The sequence below is a fragment of the Rattus rattus genome, chromosome 2 (assembly GCF_011064425.1).
Source record: "Rattus rattus isolate New Zealand chromosome 2, Rrattus_CSIRO_v1, whole genome shotgun sequence".
NCBI lineage: Eukaryota > Metazoa > Chordata > Mammalia > Rodentia > Muridae > Rattus > Rattus rattus.
Genome location: NC_046155.1, coordinates 200905218 through 200925748, shown reverse-complemented (window position 1 = coordinate 200925748; position 20531 = coordinate 200905218). Strand labels below are relative to the sequence as shown.

The 20531-nt window shown below is 48.6% G+C and overlaps 1 protein-coding gene across 2 annotated transcripts in view; it reads left to right on the top strand.

The window, feature by feature from the left end:
- The window catches only part of Tent4a (terminal nucleotidyltransferase 4A), a 33464-nt gene extending 20691 nt beyond the window's left edge, over positions 1-12773 (top strand). Inside the window, exons 5-13 of one of the 2 annotated variants that reach the window (XM_032894825.1) lie at positions 904-1011; positions 1992-2120; positions 4341-4554; positions 6024-6150; positions 7035-7135; positions 7703-7875; positions 8401-8559; positions 10128-10292; positions 10610-12773. In XM_032894825.1, the coding sequence (XP_032750716.1) occupies positions 904-1011; positions 1992-2120; positions 4341-4554; positions 6024-6150; positions 7035-7135; positions 7703-7875; positions 8401-8559; positions 10128-10292; positions 10610-10801 (1368 nt within the window). In that variant the 3' untranslated portion in view covers positions 10802-12773. Of the gene's footprint in view, positions 1-903; positions 1012-1991; positions 2121-4340; positions 4555-6023; positions 6151-7034; positions 7136-7702; positions 7876-8400; positions 8560-10127; positions 10293-10606 lie in introns of both variants that reach the window. The other variant, XM_032894824.1, reaches the window with a different exon arrangement.
- Positions 12774-20531: the final 7758 nt, after the last annotated feature.

The window sequence follows — 20531 nt, the reverse complement described above, 5'->3', positions numbered from 1 at the left end:
TGGTCCAGGGTCTTGCTCTGGTCTAGTGTCTTGCCGTGGTCCAGGGTCCTGCTGTGGTCCATCTCTGCTGTGTTTATCCTTTTTGTGTTTAATTCCGTATCCAGGGAGACATCCAGCTGTTTAAGCCACTCTGACCACGCAGGCTTGCCTTGCGCAGTTAGTGATATGAGGCCTTTGACCGTGAGGGAGGCTGGTAGGGACTTGCTGTTGGTATTGTTATTCAGATGTAAGGTTCCTGAGTTCTTGAACTTTTCAAGACCCAGACAGAGCATTTGAGGAATGTTGGATATAACCGCTTAGTCCTCCTGGTCTCCCTGCTTCAGCATGTTGAGAACTGTGTACCTTGTCCTCAGTCACTTGTAGGCGTCCCATCCCAGCTGCTGGGGCGGGGTGTGCTCTCTCTGCTGAGCATCCTCTGATGATAAACATGGATCTAGATCTTGAAGTGCAAGGGGTTTGTGTGTGGTGCAGCCTGTTTGCACAACTGCTCCAAAATAAGGATGGTAGTGCTGCTATGTGTTTCTCCGTGTGTGAAGCCCTTGCCTCTGGCTTTACAGAGCAGAAGTGGGGCTCACCTTTGGGCATGCGTGGTGGGTCTCTGTAGGGTGCGTATGCAGGTCGAGCCTCCCACTTGAGTACTCTTCCTCAGGCTCCTATTCCCCTCTTGCTGTCTCACTTCAGAGTCAGTCTGCAGGAGATGGTAGAGTGGGAGCCCTGCTAGGAGAGGACAGGTCATGAACATCATGTGACCTCTGAGATTAACTCCTTCTCTTTAAAACTGACAGAACCCTTCTCTTTAAAACTGACATTCATGACCACCAGTTCCCTTTTGTGAAGAGAGAACGGTGAGTGGCTGTCTGGAGACAGTGATGTCACAGCAGTCTTTCAACTACATCCTCACAGGTGCCCATTATAAAGCTCACAGATCAGGAAACTGAAGTTAAAGTCGACATCAGCTTTAACATGGAGACTGGCGTACGGGCGGCAGAGTTCATCAAGAATTACATGAAGGTACTGTTGTTGCAGGTCCCCAGGAAGGACCAGGGGTGTGAGACCCTGTTATCATTTTTCTCATGAATATTAACAACCTTAGAATGGGTCATTGGTACAGACAGTGCATTTTCCAGGTTCTGTCATGGAGTTGGTGGAGGCACCGGAAAGTACGTAGTTGTTTTCTGACTGACTTTGAGTGAGTGACTGCATATTTTAGAGCACTCTGGGCAAATGTTCTGTGTGTTAGTACACAGCCTTGCTCCCAGCTCAGTGCTACACTCCCAACTTACTTTCTCACATGCCGGAGTCTGTCTAGGTTGGCTTACTCTAGAGACCTCAGTGCTTGTGAGTGCGAGGGGGGTCGGTGCCTGAGCTGCTGACTTCTGGAGCTTTGAGCATAGTCACTCCACCTGCCCGATGGTTCCCTCCTGAACAGATCCTGGACAGCCAGCCCTGTGGTCTTCTTCCTGTCTCCTACTGACTTTGTCAGTGCCTCTCTCCTTTGTCATCTGATCTGCAGGAGCATTTGCCCCCCTAGAGAATGCTTTGTTTAGCTCCCTCCTTATTCTGTGTCCCTGTTTTCTCGGGTGCTGCTGGGTGCTGGGATTCTTGTGGCCACCGGGCCCTTCTGTGTCCGACTGACAGTGCCTGGACTGGGAGGGTGTTACCCCTTAGATAGTGTGAATAATTAAGCCTAAAACTGCAGTCAGATTTGTTTCTGGGAGGGGGGCAGGAGAATGGGTGAGAAATTCTCTCTCACACAGGAAGCTTGTCTAGAGTCCCTTTAAAAAGTACATTAACTATGGGGGTTGGAGAGAGAGTACTGACCTTCTCTGTTCAATTTCCAGCAACCGCATGGTGGCTTATAACCATCTATAATGAGGTCTGGTGCCCTCTTCTGGCCTTCAGGTGCACATGCAGGCATAATTACAACACCCCCCCCCCCAAAAAAAAAAAGGTGTATCAGCTGACTTGTTTGCCTCTTCTTGGGTTTACAGAAGTACTCGCTACTGCCATACTTGATTTTAGTGTTGAAACAGTTCCTCCTGCAGAGGGACCTGAATGAAGTCTTCACAGGCGGGATCAGCTCCTACAGCCTCATCTTAATGGCCATCAGCTTTCTGCAGGTGAGTGGGTGTTCTCTGCATTGTGCTCTTGGCAGGAGTGGTGACCCTCACCTTCACTGTGGGCAAGGAGGCTCCCTTTCCTGCTTCTCATCACAACGCTTCCTTGGTCAGCATCCCTCCTGTAGGTTGATTGGGTGGGTGCAGGCTTCAGGAAGCTCAGACTTTCTATGTTGAAAAGTGTGGATGGATTGTTCATTTGGAGCAGGAGAACAAGAATTGGTTTATTACCACATAATCATAAAAAGCCTTTCTCACTGGTGCTTATCTGTAATTTATTCCCAAATACTCTTGAGAATAAAGGGCAAGTACCAACATGGGGACGAAAGGGAGAAATTTCCTTCTATTTTTTTTTTTTTTCTTTCTGTTTTTGAGATGAAGTCACTCTAGTTTGTGGCCTAGAACTCACTGTGTAGCCCAGGCCAGCTTTGGACCCACAGTAATCCTCTTGACTCAGTTTCCCTGGTGTTGAGATTGCACATGTGAGCCACTGCCGTGCAAGCCTTTTATGATGGTCTTAAATTCGGTGTCATCTCTGTTTTTCTGAGTGAGCACTAGGAACTGCCCCCGTCAGTAGTCGGCCTCCCAAGGGCCACTCCTGTCCTTGCTGGTTAGTTGTTTGGTTGGTGGTGTTGAGCCAGAATCTCTCACTTCTAAGTCATACTGACCTGGAATTCACTTTGTAGTTCAGGCTGTCCTTGAACTAGTAGCAATTATTCTGTCTGAGGTTCCTGAATACTGAGATTATAGATGTGAGCTCTTACACCTGCTGACTCATGAACAGAGTAGTACGTATGTTAATTATAAGTTTTATTGCATCTATATTTGCTTAAGAAAATATTTGCCTTTGTGTTTTCGCATGCAAATGTGTGTCCTCATGTGTATCACTGAAAGTGTGTCTGTGTGTCCACATACATCACTGGTTCTCCTTTGTGTGCTTGCTGAGGGTTTGTTACTCCCAGTGACACTGCTAGCCTGCAAGTCAGACTACAGCTTGGACTGGTGTGCGTGAGCTTTGACACAGACTTGTTGCCCCTGAAGCATTTGTCCCTAGGTGTGACAGCAATGCTGAGCTTTGAGCCCCATGCAGCTCATCCCCTTACAGTATACCACAAAGGGTGACATTACTGCTAGTTAAATGGCCCTCTCTTTTTATATCTTGAGTACCCCTGATGTGAGGTAATATGTTCAGATATCTTGTCAGGACAGGTGATGCTGTCTTGAGTGGGGTTTTCCAAGGCTTTCTGGTATGCTGTTACTGGGGTCCTTGTGGCTGTCAGACCTCACATGGCTACATAGATGAGATAGCCTTCCTCCTCTGTCTGTGTTGGAGACCACCCACCTCATGCTGGACCTGGTGTAGCATCCTGCTTATCTCACAGCTGCCTGAGGGAAAAAGGCCAGGCCCTTCCCAGGTCTGTCTTGAATATTTGATCTGGCTCAAAAGCAAGGACATAAAGGCTCGACAAAAGGACTGCCCTGTTCTTTGGAAGAGGGCAGAACTCTGACATTATGAGGAACCGTTCCTGGAGGGCTGTGTTCATGCTTCAGCCCTGTGCTACAGGACTTGGACACCAGGGAGGCTTGACCGTCACCATCTAGAGTTGTGCAAAGGGCAGAGTCCTATGTGTGACCATGGAGGTTGTGAGCCACACACTACTCTTGGGTGCTTAGAGTAAGAGGCGTGCTCAAGCTCACTCTGTAGTGGGCAGCTGGGGAGTTAGTTATAAGGGACAGTGGGCAAGCATCACAGTGCGGCTGTGGCTAGAACAAACTGGTGGTGAAGTAGCCTGACGGTGATGTGTGAGAGCAGGAAGTGAGTGCCCGGGTGAGTTCGCTCAGTCCACTCACATCCTGCTCCAGTGATGTGTGATACTGTTCAGTCTCATCCGCCACCTACTGGCAACATGTCAGGATGATGACATTAATATGAACTGTGCAAGCACCATCCAAATGACAGTTGTACGAAGCATGGAAAACGTAACCATTGGCAGGCAGCATGAGGGTAACTAGATGTGTGTGTTTAGATGTCATGGTCTGAATGGATGTTGAGATGCCGTCTTTCTTTCAAGCCCCACCCACCCACATAGGCATCCATTGTCTTGTGTTTTCTCAGGTGCTATGGAGTGGGGACCCTTCAGTGGGTCCCTGGAGAGGCTGCTAGGTGAGTGTCTTTGGAGTGTAGCTTGAATTCATATACCTGTGGCTCTCTTGCTTTTACAGTTACATCCAAGAATTGATGCCCGGAGAGCTGATGAAAACCTGGGAATGCTTCTTGTAGAATTTTTTGAACTTTATGGAAGGAATTTTAATTACTTGAAAACTGGTATTAGAATAAAAGAAGGAGGTGCCTATATCGCCAAGGAAGAGATTATGAAAGCCATGACCAGTGGGTACCGACCGTCGATGCTGTGCATTGAGGACCCCCTACTGCCTGGTGAGCTTATCTCCCCTGGCTGGGAGCACAGTGCTGGCTTTTCTGTACCTGCAGACCTCAGTGGGACACTTTGAGGAGTCCTGATTCCAACTAGTTTATTGCATTTTAAAATGCTTACATTCTGTAAATATCAGAACTAGGAAAGGCTAATCAGGGAATCCTCACAGAAACCATCCACTCTGGAAAAAAGCATGGGCCAGTGAGTAAAGTATGAAGTCTCCTGCGGGTATTTCTCCCTGGCTTTCCTGTGTCACTGTGAACATTGCCCTTGCATTATGTGGTGGCTGGCTAGGACTCCCAGCCCCACGCTGTTGGTGCGCGTAAGGATGCTTGTCTCACTGCGGCAACACTTGGTCTTTAAGTCCTTGCCAATCTGATAACTGCCTGCACGTTCTTGTTTAGTTGCAGTCCTTCCTGGTTTTTGCTTTTCAATTTTGCATATGCCTTTTGAGCCTGTCTTGGGTGATAGGCTTTAATACTGTGATAGGATCATGGTGGGTAGTGGCAACAGGACAACGGGAGACCACAGACCCCCTCTGCTTTGTTCTTCTCTCATGCTGCAGCTGTGGTCTCCTGAGCTGTCCAAATTGGTGTTCTGTGCTGGGGAGACTTGTCCACACTGCTCACAGATCCCAGTTTGTGTTCATTTGGTCCCTTTTATTATTCTGCTCCTGTTCATTATTTATTTACTATCTTCAAATTAATGATCGTTTTAAAACTGTTCATTCTAGGGTGAGAATAATTTCTTTAAAAATCTACTAAAAGAAAATGTAGACAGTTCTAGTCAGCTATCTTTAAGTGATATGTCAGATCCCATATAGATGGGGAGGTAGGGTTTCCCTGGGAACATTCTAACTGCGTGTCACCCATTTGAGTGTCCTATTTCAGTGTGCCTGCATTACTCCTGGACTGTGGCTGCATCTAGGAAGATGAAATTCCAATATCTTCCCTAAACATCCCATACCTGATGTGACTGAGTAATGAATCTATGTAGGAGTTAGACTTCCTCTTGATGCTAGTGATAGCTTCATTTGCTTAGCGCTGTGAGTTTGTAGCTATAGCATTCTTCCCTTACAGGGCTTCCTTCCAGTTCTAAGTCTGTGTTCAGGGTGAACAAGCCCCTCACACTGTGGGCCACCGGCAGGGCTTATCATGATATCGATATGCCAAGTCCACATCTCTGGTCTGTGTGTTAGACATTCTGCCACCTGGGGACTTAGCAGACTGAACTGTAAGACACGTGTGACTGCTCCTTTTCCATTGTTAGGAATAGAATGGTCACATTGAGTCTGAAGCACACTGAGCCTGTGTGCATTCCCATACCAGGAGCTGCGTCCTGCAGTCAGTCAGCAGCAGCTCAGTGCTATGTTTACATGGCTGTCGCTCGAGCTGCTGTAGGTGGGAGGCATTTAGTGGTGAGCCCCTCTTCACAGAACCCGGGATGAGAGACAGGTACTTCTGTGTTGCAGGAAACGATGTTGGGCGGAGTTCCTATGGGGCCATGCAGGTGAAGCAGGTGTTTGACTATGCGTACATTGTGCTCAGCCATGCCGTGTCACCGCTCGCCAGGTCTTACCCCAACAGGGATTCTGAAAGGTAATGGGTCTCCTGCCTGGGTTCTGGGCTCCTCTTTCTTGTGGAGTAGCAGGTGCACTTTTTCTCATCATGTGTTTCTGTGACATGGATGGGTACATTGTCATACTTGAATGGACTTTGAAAATAAGGAAAGCTTTTTGGGGAATCAGGATGGCTTTGGGGGTAGCCCATGGCCTAGGGCTAAGCATTTCTTAATGGGGTGGTATTTTACTTGGGGTGTTCTGTATTAGGGCAGATTCCTGACTCTGAAAGCTTTGGGTCAGGCGGGCTGCTTAGGCTGTGAGTGGGTTCAGATCTGAGCACACTGCTCTGCCTCTGTCACTACTGTTTAGCTGCCCTTCAGTTTACACTTGAGCACAGTCTGCAGTGTCTACTTTTCGTAGGCAGACATATTTATCTCCATCTCCAGCTTAGCTGCTATGGCATGTGGGCCTGGGGAGCAAGAGGAGACAGGAGTGGAAGGGGAGTGGTGGGCTGAGCAGACTGCTGTCAGCAGGGTGTGAATGTCTGTTCGGGGGCGGCTGCTCAGGAAACTGTTAGCAATGAACCTGTGGCTTTACATCGATTGTCCATCCAGTGTTGCAGGCCAGCCCCTATCCCTGTCATGGGCACTTGGGTATCTCTCCTCACCTGAGCAGTCGGACACAAGATGTTAGGACTTCATGGCCAGTGTGCCTGGAAGTCTGGGCTCCCCTAAACTGGATTGAAGACATTGTAATTTGTACAGATCTTGGTTAAGGACTTCTCCATAGTGAACCTACTTTTGTCTGTACCATGATGTCATGGTACACATGAGTGTAAACATGTCAGAAGAGCACATGCTTTTCTTTTCCTTAGTGAGCCTCACATCTGACACCTAGTGTTTCTGTCCTTGTTCTCTGCAGTACTTTAGGAAGAATAATCAAAGTCACCCAGGAAGTGATCGACTACCGGAGGTGGATCAAAGAAAAATGGGGTAGCAGAATCGTCCCGTCTCCAGACCTAGGTGAGAGACTGGCAGTGTGAGGCTCGGCCCTCCGTTCCAGAGCACAGAAGCATCTCTTGCCTTCTTGTAGGGTTGCTCGAGCTGTGAAAGCAGCTTCTTTTCTACTTTGTCGGATAGGCCATCCATTCTGTAAGCTCTGGACCCTATAGAAATAGAGTCATAGCTGCAGTACGGAGCTGGAGGGGCAGACGGAGGTAGTTGCTAATTTGCATTTGATTAAACTAAGATACAAGGGCAAGAAATCACTGAGACGTATATAGCTTTTGTTCCAAATCTTACAAGTTCAGTGTGTATTTGCTTCAGAAGTCTACATTCCACACTGATACTGGAAATGCTTGGTCTATGTTTATAGTTTATCACAGCTACAGATTAAGACTACACATCAGCATTAGACAAATACTTTAGTGTTTTCTGACAACTAGTTTGATATGCATTTAAAATTAAGTTAATTCAGATGTAAGGTTTGGTTTGTTTGAATGCTACACGTGTAGCATTCAGAGCTCAGCAGCCTCGTGCCTCGGGCACATTGCCCTAATCACTAACCCGGACTTGGCTTTCTTGCCCCAGACAACAGGATTAAGATAAAGGAGAGAATCACCACGTGCAATGGGGAGCAGATGCAGAGCCGGGAGCCCAGCTCCCCTTACAGCCAGCGCCTGACTCTGTCCCTGTCCAGCCCCCAGCTGCTGTCTTCAGGCTCCTCTGCTTCTTCCGTGTCCTCGCTTTCTGGAAGTGACATTGTAAGTGGGCTTTCGCTCTTGACTGCCGTCCTCCTCGTGGGGTGGCCACTGTCCTTGTGGGAGTTTCTGTGGGGTGTATGGGGTATGTGGGGGTGGGTAGAGATGAGTGTATGTGTGGTGTGTGTGTGTGAGAGAGAGAGAGAGAGAGAGAGAGAGAGACAGACAGACAGACAGACAGACAGACAGAAAGTAAATCAATCAGTCAGTGTCAGTCTTTGTTCAGTGTTCTTTGGCATAGGCTTTAAGAACCCTAAGCTGTGTGATCCAACCAAGGTAGTGATAGCACTGAGCCAAACTGGATTTTTTTGAGTGTTTGGTTTTTTTTAATTGATTTAGAGATTTACAAGTTAAGTCCATGTGTCTCATCTGTATCTTCTGTAGCCTAGTCTTTCTCTGTTCTGAAATGACTGAGGAAGGGGTAGGTTTGCTCTAATGACCTTTCCTAGCTTCCTCCCTGAAGGTGCCTGTCTCATACCTCAGAAGCCCTGTGCTTACAACTCTCCTTGTTTCTGTGCTGCGCTCTAGGATTCAGACACACCACCCTGCACCACGCCCAGTGTTTATCAGTTCAGCCTGCAAGCACCCACCACCCTGATGGCCGGCCTGCCCACAGCCTTGCCAGTGCCCAGCAGCAAGCCCCAGCCAGCTGCTTCCAGAACGTTGATCATGACAACCAACAATCAGGTACAGGCTCCTCCCAAGGGACGGCGTCCAAGCCAAGCAGTATTCTAGATCAGTGTCCTTGCAGACTGCTGCGTCTAGTATTTGTCTCTAGCAGTTGTCATGCTTTGGTGGCTGTAGAACAACTCAGCTTGTTCTGTAACACAGTCTCTGACTTGGGGGCTGATGTGCTCCTTGAGGACTGGATGCCTCTGACAGGTGCTCTCTCAGTGCTCCACATGCAGCATGTCCAGGGCACCCATTGCTGGCTACATAGATACTTGTTTTCTTTTTCCCAGAAACTCGGTGTGCAGACTGAAGTGTCAGCATGGACTTAGACTGTGTTAGTCAGTTATTACTTGGAACTTCTCTTTAAATTTTATATAAAATAAATCAAAAGAAAAATGTCTTATAAAAATTCAGTATTGCATATACACTCCACTTATCTATCAGTTGGATTTGTATACACTCAATACATTAGTCACTTGAAAGGACAAGCAGCATTTGAAGTGGGAGTTGAGTGTAAAACAACAGAAGCTTGCAGATGTCTATCCTGGAGTCCTCTAGCCCTGCAGAGATGCATTCCCACACAGCTGCTGCGAGCTGCTAGGCACATGACTGATGCTGGTGAGCATTTGACACAGTTCACCCAAACAGTGTAGCCCACACTACAGACCTTCAATGGGTGCAAACATGGAATTTCCCAAGGCAGAGGTTTAAGCTATTAAGTTCTGCCCCAGGTCAACCTGTCTCTCTGCTTCTGGAAAGGACACTGCCCCCACCCACCCACTCTGGAGGCCTCCATGTTTCTCTTCAGGAAAGTGTCTTGGAGAGCCTGATGCAGGGCCAGCTTCAGTTTCCTGGCGGAGGTGTTTTGGACCTGTGGTGTCTAAGAAAGTGTGGGTGTGGATGCCCTGTGTGAGAGTGAGTTAGGCCGAGCTTCTGGAAACTGAGGTTTGAGGTAATGGCCTAGAGCAGAGTGCTACTATCCGATTCTCCTCCATGTGCTTTCGACAAAGGTTGCCTCTCCCAGCAGCTGCTGATCTCCCAGTAGAGCTTTACCCTGAAGGCTCCTACTGTAGCCACCCTTTCTGCAAGTGTTGGGTAAAGCAGTCATGCCTTCATGGACGGACGGAGGCATTGTCCGGCTGAGAAAGCTTTCACCTGCTTTCTTTTGCTTTGGGTGGGACAGATAATGCAGAAGCTATAGAGAGGCGGCCCGAAAGAGCCTCTCTCTTTGGTCCTTCCATGTGTTCTCTGTGTGTCTGGGGTTTGAGGGATATTCACTTGGGGGCTCATTCTACAGACTGAAATGAGAGTTGTTCTTTTGATGGCTCTAATTGTTTTGAATTGGTTTGATCTTTGGAAAATGTTAGATTTTATGACCTAGTGACTCCATAGCTTGGTATTGTAATTGCTGTATGAGAAGATGAGGTGTTTGTAAGTCTAAGGCCACAGTGTCGTTAGGTCATAACAGGAGCTGTGCTCCATGGGATGTGTGTGAGTGGGCTTTCCACAGCCAGCCCTTTGCTGCTTCCGCTTGGTGTGAAGCTTTCACTTGTGGGAAGCTCATGTTTCTCTTTCCCTTCTAGACCAGAGTTACTATCCCTCCACCGACCCTCGGAGTTGCCCCTGTACCTTGCAGACAGGCTGGTGTCGACGGAACCACGTCTTTGAAGGCCGTTCACAACGTAACTTCCCCAGCTATTCCCTCGGCATCCCCCAACCCACTGTCTAGTCCTCATCTCTATCATAAGGTGAGTGTTGCCTGCTGCTGTGCTGCTGTAGCCATGCCAGTGGGCCTGCGCCCCTGGAAGAGAGTTCCCGTGTGCCCTTTGCCTGGTGGCTCAGTCTCTGTGAGCCCCCATGGGCCCAGGACGGTGTCCTTGACCTGTGAAGAAGCTAGGCCTGAAGGACCCCGAGGGAAGTGATAGTCTGTTCAGAGTGAAGGGCCCTCTGCTTACTGCATGTCCCAGCAGTGATTATGGGCTGTGGGTTCTCATTGTACATTGTGTCTTTTCACCTCACGGTCTGTGTGCTCCAGCCCTGTTTTTTCTCTCTCTCTCTCCAGCAGCACAATGGCATGAAACTGTCCATGAAAGGTTCCCACAACCACACTCAGGGTGGTGGCTACAGCTCTGTGGGCAGTGGAGCTGTGAGGCCTCCTGTTGGTAACCGAGGACACCATCAGTACAACCGTACCGGCTGGAGGAGGAAAAAGCATGCACACACAAGGGACAGCCTGCCTGTGAGTCTCAGCAGATAATGGTCCTGACTGCTCCCTCCCCCAGACTGCCCACAGGCCTCGGGCACCACAGGGGAACCGAGACCAGCATCCAGCACCTCCACCGTGGGCTGCCGAGTGCCGCCCACCACTGGTCACTCTGCATGTTTGTGTGGTGGCCGCATCCATCCTACAGAACAGCTCCTTGTGCTCATCTGTGAAGCCTTACTACATGTGGATGTGCGTCTGCCTGCCTAGAAGTCTTCATCCGTGCCCAGCAGGGCAGGCCTAGGAGTGTCAGGGACTGGATGTGCGGCTTTGCAGCCGTGTCTGCTAGGTGGCGATTTGGGGTTTTCATCATGTCTGTCCCAGGCAGAGGTGCCAAGCCTTGCTCCATGTCTTTCTGATGGAGTGGGCAGGCTGCTGTTTTACTGCCCTCATGTCTTGTTTGAAAATTTAGGACTGTTTTTCTATGTAAATATTGAAAACTTATGATTTGTGCAATAACAGATATTTTTTATTTAATTTCATATTTTCACATAAGTTATATTTAAGGGAGGAGGGAATTTTTTTTAAAACACGCTTAGATCCTTTCCCAATTTGCATTTTCTAAGTTGGGTTCCTCGTGTTGGCTGGTTATCTGATAGCATCATGACGTGAACACCGTGAGGAGGGGCCAGTGGGCTTTAGTTCTACATCTTTTCTTTTGGTCAGATGCAGAGAGGGAGCCGAGTCATCCCGACGGTTCTGTGGGGCCAGTGTGAACCTGGCAGCCTCACTGTAGGCCTTGGGCTGTTGTCCTGCTCTGACCACGAGTTCTGACATTTTGGTTTGGGTTTTTAAAAACTAGACAGCAAATCCAGCATTTAAAGTGCCAGAAGTAAGAACCTCAAAGGGGAGAAGAGGTTGTCACGGTATAACTCGTAAAGCATTGTAACTGTGGGCGTGCTTCGGTCCATCATGTGACGTGGTCTAGAGTCATGGGCCTGGTGAGTATCATACAGACAATGGCACCCAGATTTAGGAATGTGGAGAAAGGCATTTCGTTGATTCCATTGAGGAATCTGCATAGGTATGCACTCGTTCTGTTAAGAGCAAATATCTGAAAAGGACCTCCGCTGTTCAGGGCACACGGGGAGTATTTTAATGCACCATAGGAGAGCACAGCCCAGTGTGGGCCCAGGAGCACTGGTGCCTGCGTCAGAAGCATACAGGTTACTATGCAAGTGTATTCTGCCACAACCACCACTGTCTTTGTTACTTTTTTTGAACAAGAATATATCCATCGCCTGATCCTGAGTCTGTGGAGTACCACAGTTGTCCTGGAGTGCTTGCACTTGTAGGCCCTCTGACTTCCATTTCTAAAATGGGGGTCTGGCCCTGCTAAACACTACAGGTAGGTTGGTCTTAAGTCCACTAGTACAGAATGTCAAGACGAGAAGCCGAGTGCTGTGCCATCTGATTGACACGCAGCAGTGTGAATTCTGAATGGATGTCTGAGTTGACGGACACCTCGCCAAGGACAAGCTGTTTGTCTGGGTCTGCCTCCTGCTGCTGTGGTGGGGCTGTTGACTCTGGGAGACATTCCAGAGCAGAGTAGCACATGGGGTCTGCAGCTCATGAGGATTGGAATCATCCAGAATATTTAAAATTATTTAAATTGTGAAGCCTGTTGCTAAAGAATATTTATGAACACTGGTCCATAGCCTGTACTAATTTACACATTAGCAATATTGACTGTATCTGCATTAAGGAGCCACCGTGGGGCCGTTCGAGTGACCCGCAGATGTGCGTTTTAAAGTTCTGTCATCCACAGGCACAGGTATGTGTGTCCATCCCCGTAATGGTGAACCAGATGAATTGGCCTGGCTACTACTGTGGCCATATGCTACAGTTTGACAAAAAGATATCATGTTTCAATTTTCTGTGTGGACAACAATGTGGACACTAAAATTGACATATTTTTATGTAAAGTTTTTCTATTCTTTGATTTTTAATAAACTTTAGAAACCAGCTTTGTGTTGACTAGATGCTTTCCTCTGAAGGGTGGAGTGGTTTCTGCATTAGTTGCTTGCTGGGGTCATATCTGATCCTAATGTTGTCCCCGTGGCCAGCGTGGTGATGGGTTATTTTACCACAACATGGGGCCGTGCCACTGTGACTATGGCAGGAGGTTCAGTCCCTCCTGTGGGTGCTCTGAAGACCTGTGGAGGATTGCACACTGTGCTGTGCTGTGTTCTATTTAGGTATTCCAGTGACTGTCACACTTAGCTCCCAGGTATGATGCACCTTCAGTTTATGACCTGTAGGGAGGTTGATAAGCATGCCTGTAAGTGACAGGGCACTCGGCTGCTAAGCCCATCCAACCTGTGTGGTGGGATATCGTAGTGCCTTACACATGTCTTGAGAACAAAACACTCATCCATTCCCATTGGCTGGCTCACTCTTGGTGAAGAACCAGTTCATGACCGTAGAAGCCTCCGTGAATTCCAGGCAAGATCAGGAAGCCCATAGTAGATGTTTTCCTTGGAAGCAAGTGTGGAGGCTTGTATTTGTTCTGACCTCACGAGTGGGAGGTTGACCATGCAGTGCAGGCTGTTGGCTATTTTGGAGAAAGCGTGTAGTTTTAATTCTTTTTTTTTTTTTTTCTTTTTTGCGGAGCTGGGGACCGAACCCAGGGCCTTGTGCTTGCTAGGCAAGCACTCTACCACTGAGCTAAATCCCCAACCCCGTAGTTTTAATTGTTGACAATTTACCTGCAAGTTGTCAAGTCCTGAGTGTGTGTGCTGAGCATGTGCAGAAGAACCGGTTCCTCACAGCTCGGGTAGGGACCAGCCTTACAGATCAGCTAGAGCTGCTCAGTCATAGAGCTGAGAAGCAGGCCTGATGTGCTGACACTGCCTCTCAAGGACACACGACAGGTGAGAATGGAGCCACAGGCCCGTCCCTTTTTTTGGTGGTAGCAACCACTCTAAGTCATGGCAGAGCCCAGCCCTCCATGCTGTCTGTGCCTGTACTTTGTTGTCTGCAGTTACCACGAGACAGTTGGGTGAAGCTGAAGGAGTGACGAGGCTGCTGCTGGCTCAGAGACTCTGCTGTTTAGATGCTACCCTCTGGAGACACCTGCAGCGAAGTTTGCTTTGACCCTGTTAAACCCCAGACCCTGATTCCTGCCTTGGGCCCATTGGCTTGCCCTTCCTGTGGTGCTGTGCCTAACATCCTATGGCCAGGACTATCCCACATGCCTCTCATCTGGTTTGCCCAGCTTCGAGGACACAGGTTCAGTCTCTCACCTAGCTGTTCTCTTGATGAGAGTAACTGGTTCATCTGCCAGCTACCACAGACTGCTTGGGAAAAAGGATGCTGCAGAGTTACTTGAGAAGCAGACAAACAAGAGAATCCTCTCAGTAAGAGTCAGAGAAGGAGCGCTTCAGCTCTGGGCCTCCGTTCTTCAGCCATCTCTTCCTTCTCCTTCCAGGGACAGCTTGGCTATTTCATTTGGCCGGCCAGGCTAGCCTTTACTGTCTGTCCTAGCCCTGATCTTAGTATCCCTCTAAGGCTGCTTGCCCTCCTCTCTTTGTCCTGTGTCCACATTCCTTCCCCACTGCCTCCAGCTCTGCAGACTCCAGCCGGCCCTGCAGCTCCCAGAAGAGCCTGGCTCCACCCTGGCAAGTTCCCTTCGCGGGCTTTCTCCACATGCTCTTTCCCCAGCACAGGGCAGATTCCCTGAGCTGCTGCCTGCCTGACGAGCATGTAACCTGGACAGATTTTGTACAGATGTTCCCCAGGCTGCCAACTCAGTGGGTCTTCAAGTATTCCCTTTCTTGCTGCATTCTTTTGCCACTTAGAGTCTTCCATTCCTGTGTGGTCCCACTGTCCCTTTGGGTTTCAGATATCTCCTCACCAGGTTGCAATCCTCTATCTCTTTCTCCTACATCGATCACTGAGAGCCATCTCTGAAAGTTGCAGGTAACTCCCTCACTGCCTTGACTCCTCAGAGCAGCATTGCAAACCTTGGGTGCTGGCTTTCCCTTTAGTGTTCACAATTGCCATGGGTGCCTACTTGCACTTCACCCGTCCATATTCAGGCACACTGTTGCAATCCTCTTAGAAAGGGAGCCCGTAGAGCTGAGGAGATGGTGCAGTTCATGAAGTGCTTGCATTACCGGCGAATGAGGACATCAGCCGATCTCTAACATGCAAAAAGCTGGGGACTTTGAAGGCAGTAGGATCCCTGGGACTCACTGACTGGCCAGCCTCGCCTAGTTGGTGACTGCCAGACTGCAGGAAGCCGGGAAAGTACAGTCCAATGGGGACATCACCCTGGTGCACAGCCCTACCAGTAGACAGCCCCAGCCAAGGCCAGTGGGGGATCTGTGGATCTGTGGGGGACTCAGAGCAGACAGAAAGGGGCTGAGTTTCTGAAGAACAGTGTTCTTTAGTGTGTTCTAACTGTTACCATTGGGGCAGCCTACTCAGGTTCCTGTTTGTCAGTTATCCTCTCTCTCCCACGCTGTGACCTCTGAACCCATTTTCTTAAACTATGAACTTATATACAGAGAAAGCTCTCAACTGTCAGACCCAATGGCCCCTGATCAGACCAGAAGGGATTGCTACATAGAGCTAAGCCGTCAATTTAAAGGCTCTAATTTGTGTGAGGAACTGATTTTTAATAAAGGTCAAAAAGATGCATTTTAATACATGGCTCTTGGCATTCATTGAACCTTAGTGTTTGTTCATATTTAAGGTTCTTAGGGTCTTGGATAATTTGGAAGGAAAGTTACTTAGGTTTTTAAAAAAAGTTATGACACTGATGTACTGGTGTATGAGTCACTTTGGGTGGCATAGTAGACACTGCCGATTGCCCAGTAGCTGCTTTCTTTTGTCACTTCATAGGTTTACCAGTTTAAAGCGCAAAACTCAGATTTAGATAGGAAGCGAGTAATTTGTGGTGTGCTTTCCGGATACCAAATGAGCAGTTTCATTGGGTGCTCTGTACTGTGTTGCGTTCCATTTTGCTCGTGGAGATGCACAGTAAATGCCCTGCCCAAGGCTAGCTGTGCAGTTGGGTCTACTTGGTGAGCTACCATCTGAGTTGAAGGCGGTCCTACTTTCATGTTGCTTCTGCATCCGTTCTAGATAGAAGGTATACTGTTTCAAGGTACGTCATCCGGACTTCTGCCTCATGCTGCCACCTTCTGGTACCCACTGCCTGCTGATGGGACAGCTACGTGTGGCCTACTTCCTAGCCACATTGAACCCACCCTGACATGAATGTCATGTAAGCCAGAAAGGCCCTTTCTCACTGTGTGGCCCATGGCACTCATGCCTGCTTACTTGTAACCCACCAGTTGTAGCTCCCCATGGGAATCCTATTGATAATTCCCAGGACCCAGAAGGGATTTGGCCAGAGGATTTTTTTTTTTCTCTTTCTCGGAATGTTGCTATTCCTGTACGTGGCTTCTAAGGCAGATTGGATACAGCTGAGGCTGTGGTCACTAAACTCTCGTTCCCCTCTTCTGAAATGGTGCATTCCATCATAATGGGTGTTTTAGGAGACAACAGCTTGATTTCCCCCTTGGATTCTCAGCAGAATTGGAAGGTGATGTTGGGAGGCGCAGCCATCTTGAATACATAGCTGCCCTGGTGATGTGGTGGAGGAAGGGGGCACTGGAGTTCCTTTCATAGGCACAGATGGAATGTTTACCTGCAGAATGAACCTATTCCTGGCACTCTGGGCTCTCGGCTGAACACAATCTTAACAGGTGTATAAAAAGCACTTGAAATACAAGCTCATGGGTAGTCCTGTAGGAGGTGCTCTAGGTCGGGGGAACAGTTTCATTTGCTTGAAGTCCTGCCTGACCTTCCTCCTGGATTTAGGAGGACATACCCCATGAATGAAGCGCCGAATAGTCCATGAAGCACAGTTTGAAGCCAGCAGACCATTCACCTCTGTCTTTCATTCTAACTTCCAGTTTTTACTGAACCACTTGATCTGGGCTAAGGAAGGCACGCTCTGCATCTTAGGGCTGGAATTGGAGCCCTTGTCCAGGAAGGGGCAGCCCCCATACTGATGCCCGCACACCTGGAGTATCTACGGAGGGACAAAGCCCTGTCCACTCTGGTTTCCTGTCTGCCTCCTAACTAGTGGAAGGTCGGACACATGATGGTCTCAGTCAGGGACTTCCTCTGCCCAGTCAGAGCTGATTTCTCCACCTTGTCATCTGTTAAGCTTCACATTCCAGCTCACCCTGACCGTGTAACCAGCAACCACATAGGCAGCTGTGGCTGCACCTGGAGGGCATCCCCGTTAGCTCTGGGCTGCTGTGCCTGTAAGGTCCAGTGGCTTCTACAGAGTTCTCCCTGGGAGAACTCAGCCTCTGCTTTTCCCGCTGTGGAAACAATGTCCCCAGGAGAAGAGAGAGGGCACCCTTGTTCCAGTCTTGCAGGTGTTCTGCTCTGTAAAGCCACTGTCAGGGCTCAGGAGCGCCCCTCTTGCCAGGTTGCTGGCTATCTGACCTTTCACCTCCAGGAAGTGTTCTCTATGCTACGCTGAGTTAGCATTTAATAAGAAACCAGGCGAAGTACCCAGGATTTCAAAGTCCTTGGGGGAATAGGGCTACATTTTTTTTTCTCTGTGGAAGAACAGAAAGGTCTTCGGATGCTAACAGTGACAGCAAAGGGAGCCTGGGGCTGCCGCCTCTTGGGAGCCATGGGGTCTTTGATGCTGGCCCAGGGCTGCCTGGGGACCCAAGGGGCAAAAATATCCCAAGGGGGATATTTTTAGGTTGTTCATCAGATGTATCCCCATCCTAGAACCAGTTGTGGAGTTCTTATTCTGAGTTTCGGTGAAGCCAGGGGATTGTTGGCTATCACGGTCCTGACTAGTGCCCTTGCCATGCTGCTCAGTCTTTCTGAGGAGGATGGCTTCCTCACACTCAGGGGCCCTAAGGACTGTGATGAGAACTGGGGTGCACAGGGTTGAGGGCAGTACCCGGGATCCTTTTCTGTGCTCACTGCTGTAAGCACTGGCAGAGAGCGCTCTGCCCTTTTAACTGGATTGCGATGAGGTAGCCCACTGCCTGGGTGTGCTGAAAAAGGTGTGTGTGTCCACAAAGCACCACACACAGCCTTCCCTCCAGACATGTACATGGTCTTCAGGTGGGGCTCCTTGACTCTCTTTTTCTCTTTCTCTCTGGTACTCTTTGGCTGACTACCTTCATTACAGGCTTTCTGGAAGGTCCTGTGGATTACATGAGCACTTCCCTTCAGTTATCACATCAGGTGGAGGAGGGTGACTGCTCCAGTGTGGTGTAGCTGGAGTTATCTGTCCTGTGTGGTACTTCATACCTGTAGAGAGACTCTCTTGTGCCTTGTGAAGGCATTCACCTGTCAGTCAGTAAAAAACAGCCTATGGCCAATGAACTGAGGCAGGAAATAGGAGGGAGGATTCCAGCAGAAAGAGGGGGGCAGCAAAGAGAGGGAGGCAGGGGAGAGAGGGGGGAGGAGAGAGAGGTGGAGAGGGGAGAGAAGATTCTGGAACAGAGTCCTGTGTGGGAGATTGACCTGTACATAGAGAAAGAGGGTAACATAAGACTGAGGACCAGGTAACCAGCCATGTGGCATGACTTAGACTTTAAACTAAAGTATAAGCTAGTAGAAACGTGTTGCTGGGGGCTGGAGAGATGGCTCAGTGGTTAAGAGCACTGACTGCTCTTCCAGAGGTCCTGAGTTCAATTCCCAGCAACTACATGGTGGTTCACAACCCTCTAGAATGTGATCCAATGCTCTCTTCTGGTCTGCAGGCATACATGCAGGCAGAAAACTGTATGATGTATATAAAATAAATAAATAAATTAAAAAAGAGAGTTGGCTCAGCGGTTAAGAGCGACGACTGCTCTTCCAGAGGTCCTGAGTTCAAATCCCAGCAACCACATGGTGGCTCACAACCACCTGTAAAGAGATCCGATGCCCTCTTCTAGTGTGTCTGAAGACAGCTACAGTGTACTCATATATAATAATAAATAAAAAAATCTTAAAAAAAAATAAAAAAATTTAAAAAGAAACGTGTTGCTGTAAAATTATTTAAAAAAAAAAATCTGGTATTTTACCCCTACTAGGTTCAGCACCCCAGTGCCCCTCACTTGTTTTGCTCCATCCCATATCACACTGCCAATGGCCTCTCTCTGAGCCTGGCCACAATCTCTCTACCCATCTAGTTCCCAAGACAGGTTGCCACCATGCCAGAAATAGACATTCCAATTCCGTGGTGGCTCAGTGTCTCCAGCCACCACATACTCTCTTGAACTTAAATTGCCACATGAAAGAACACACAACACAATAACCTCTGATCCAATTGATAAGATATAATTGCCCACCTATACATACAAAGCCCTGTACACATCCATTCCTTAAGAATATTCATAACAACCTGTAAACACACAGAGTGGAATCTTAACGTCAGCCTCCATGTTCTCTCCACTGCTTCTCCTCTTCCCATTCCAGTTTCCTCCTCTTCCCTCAAACTTTTCTCCCGCCCATCCTCCCTTCTTGTCCAATGACAGGCCTCATTCTATCTTGTACCTGCCTCACCTGTGACACCATCCTACAGAAACGAGTCAAAGCTATTGGCTTAGGTGCTTATTCATATCTAAGAAGTCCCAGAGTCGTTACTTCGGAGAACTTATGTGCAGGTGGGAAAGCCCACAGTTACAAATGCCACAGAGCCAAAGCCCTCTTGATGGAGACAAGTCTTTCTAGCCACAGAAGCACTGTTGTGTGACCAGTATGAGCTGGGTAAGGGAGGACCCAGGCCTGGTCCTGGAAGGGATTCTGGACTTTAGCTGTTTTGGTGAATATGTTATGTTATGGCCACATGAAAAGAATAGTTAACTTGATGAATGGCATGTAAGCATGTGGTGATTAAATATCCCACCTTTCATCAGTAAATGAATTCCACACGTGCTTTTCTGTAATATCTGCCTCCTTTCTGCCCATCATGCCCCATCCTGGAGGTACTTGAAGGTTTGAACAGGTTACCTCTGTTCCTCACCCACATGGCAGACACCATCACAGAGTGATGTAGGGGTCACAGTTAGGTCTGTGTCCTTCACACTTCTGGCAGCTTCCCCTCCTCTCCATTGGCCCCAGGGTATCTGAGTGTAGCCCAACTCAAAGCTATAACTTACTTAAAACTTTATAATGCTCTATGGTAACTTTTTTTCCTTGTAACTTGACTGTGAACCTTTTAGATGACATCACATCACGTTGTCAGAAGTCTGGACCACAAAATGCTATGCCCCACCCCCACCCCCCACCTCTGCAGTTCTCCTGGGCTTACCCTTCCTAGTTGACTCCCTGACCTGGAACTCCCCATACTGAACAAGAGGACAGAAAGGTGGGCAGGGCATGGATAACTGGGAGCACATAGGACTTGTGACTTGATAGTGTCCCCAAGACCAAGGAGAAGCTGGAAATAGAGTGAAACATCTCCCATGGTCATTCGGCTGGAGGCTTGTCCAGCAAGCACGCACAGACAGACAGACAGACAGGAGAAGGCTGTCTGGGCGGCAGTGGGCTTTGCCTTTGTAGGGAGTGGGAGCTGCTGAGGGACTGTTTCTAAGTCCTCAGACCCTATGACTATGTGGAGAAGTGTGTGGATCCTGGTTTCTGTGACTTTTAAGCACCTTTGTTGGGGGAGTGCACTAGAATACACTGCTCGCTTGGCTTGGGATCTCTCAGGAACTTGGACATTCAGCTCATTGGCAGCTCC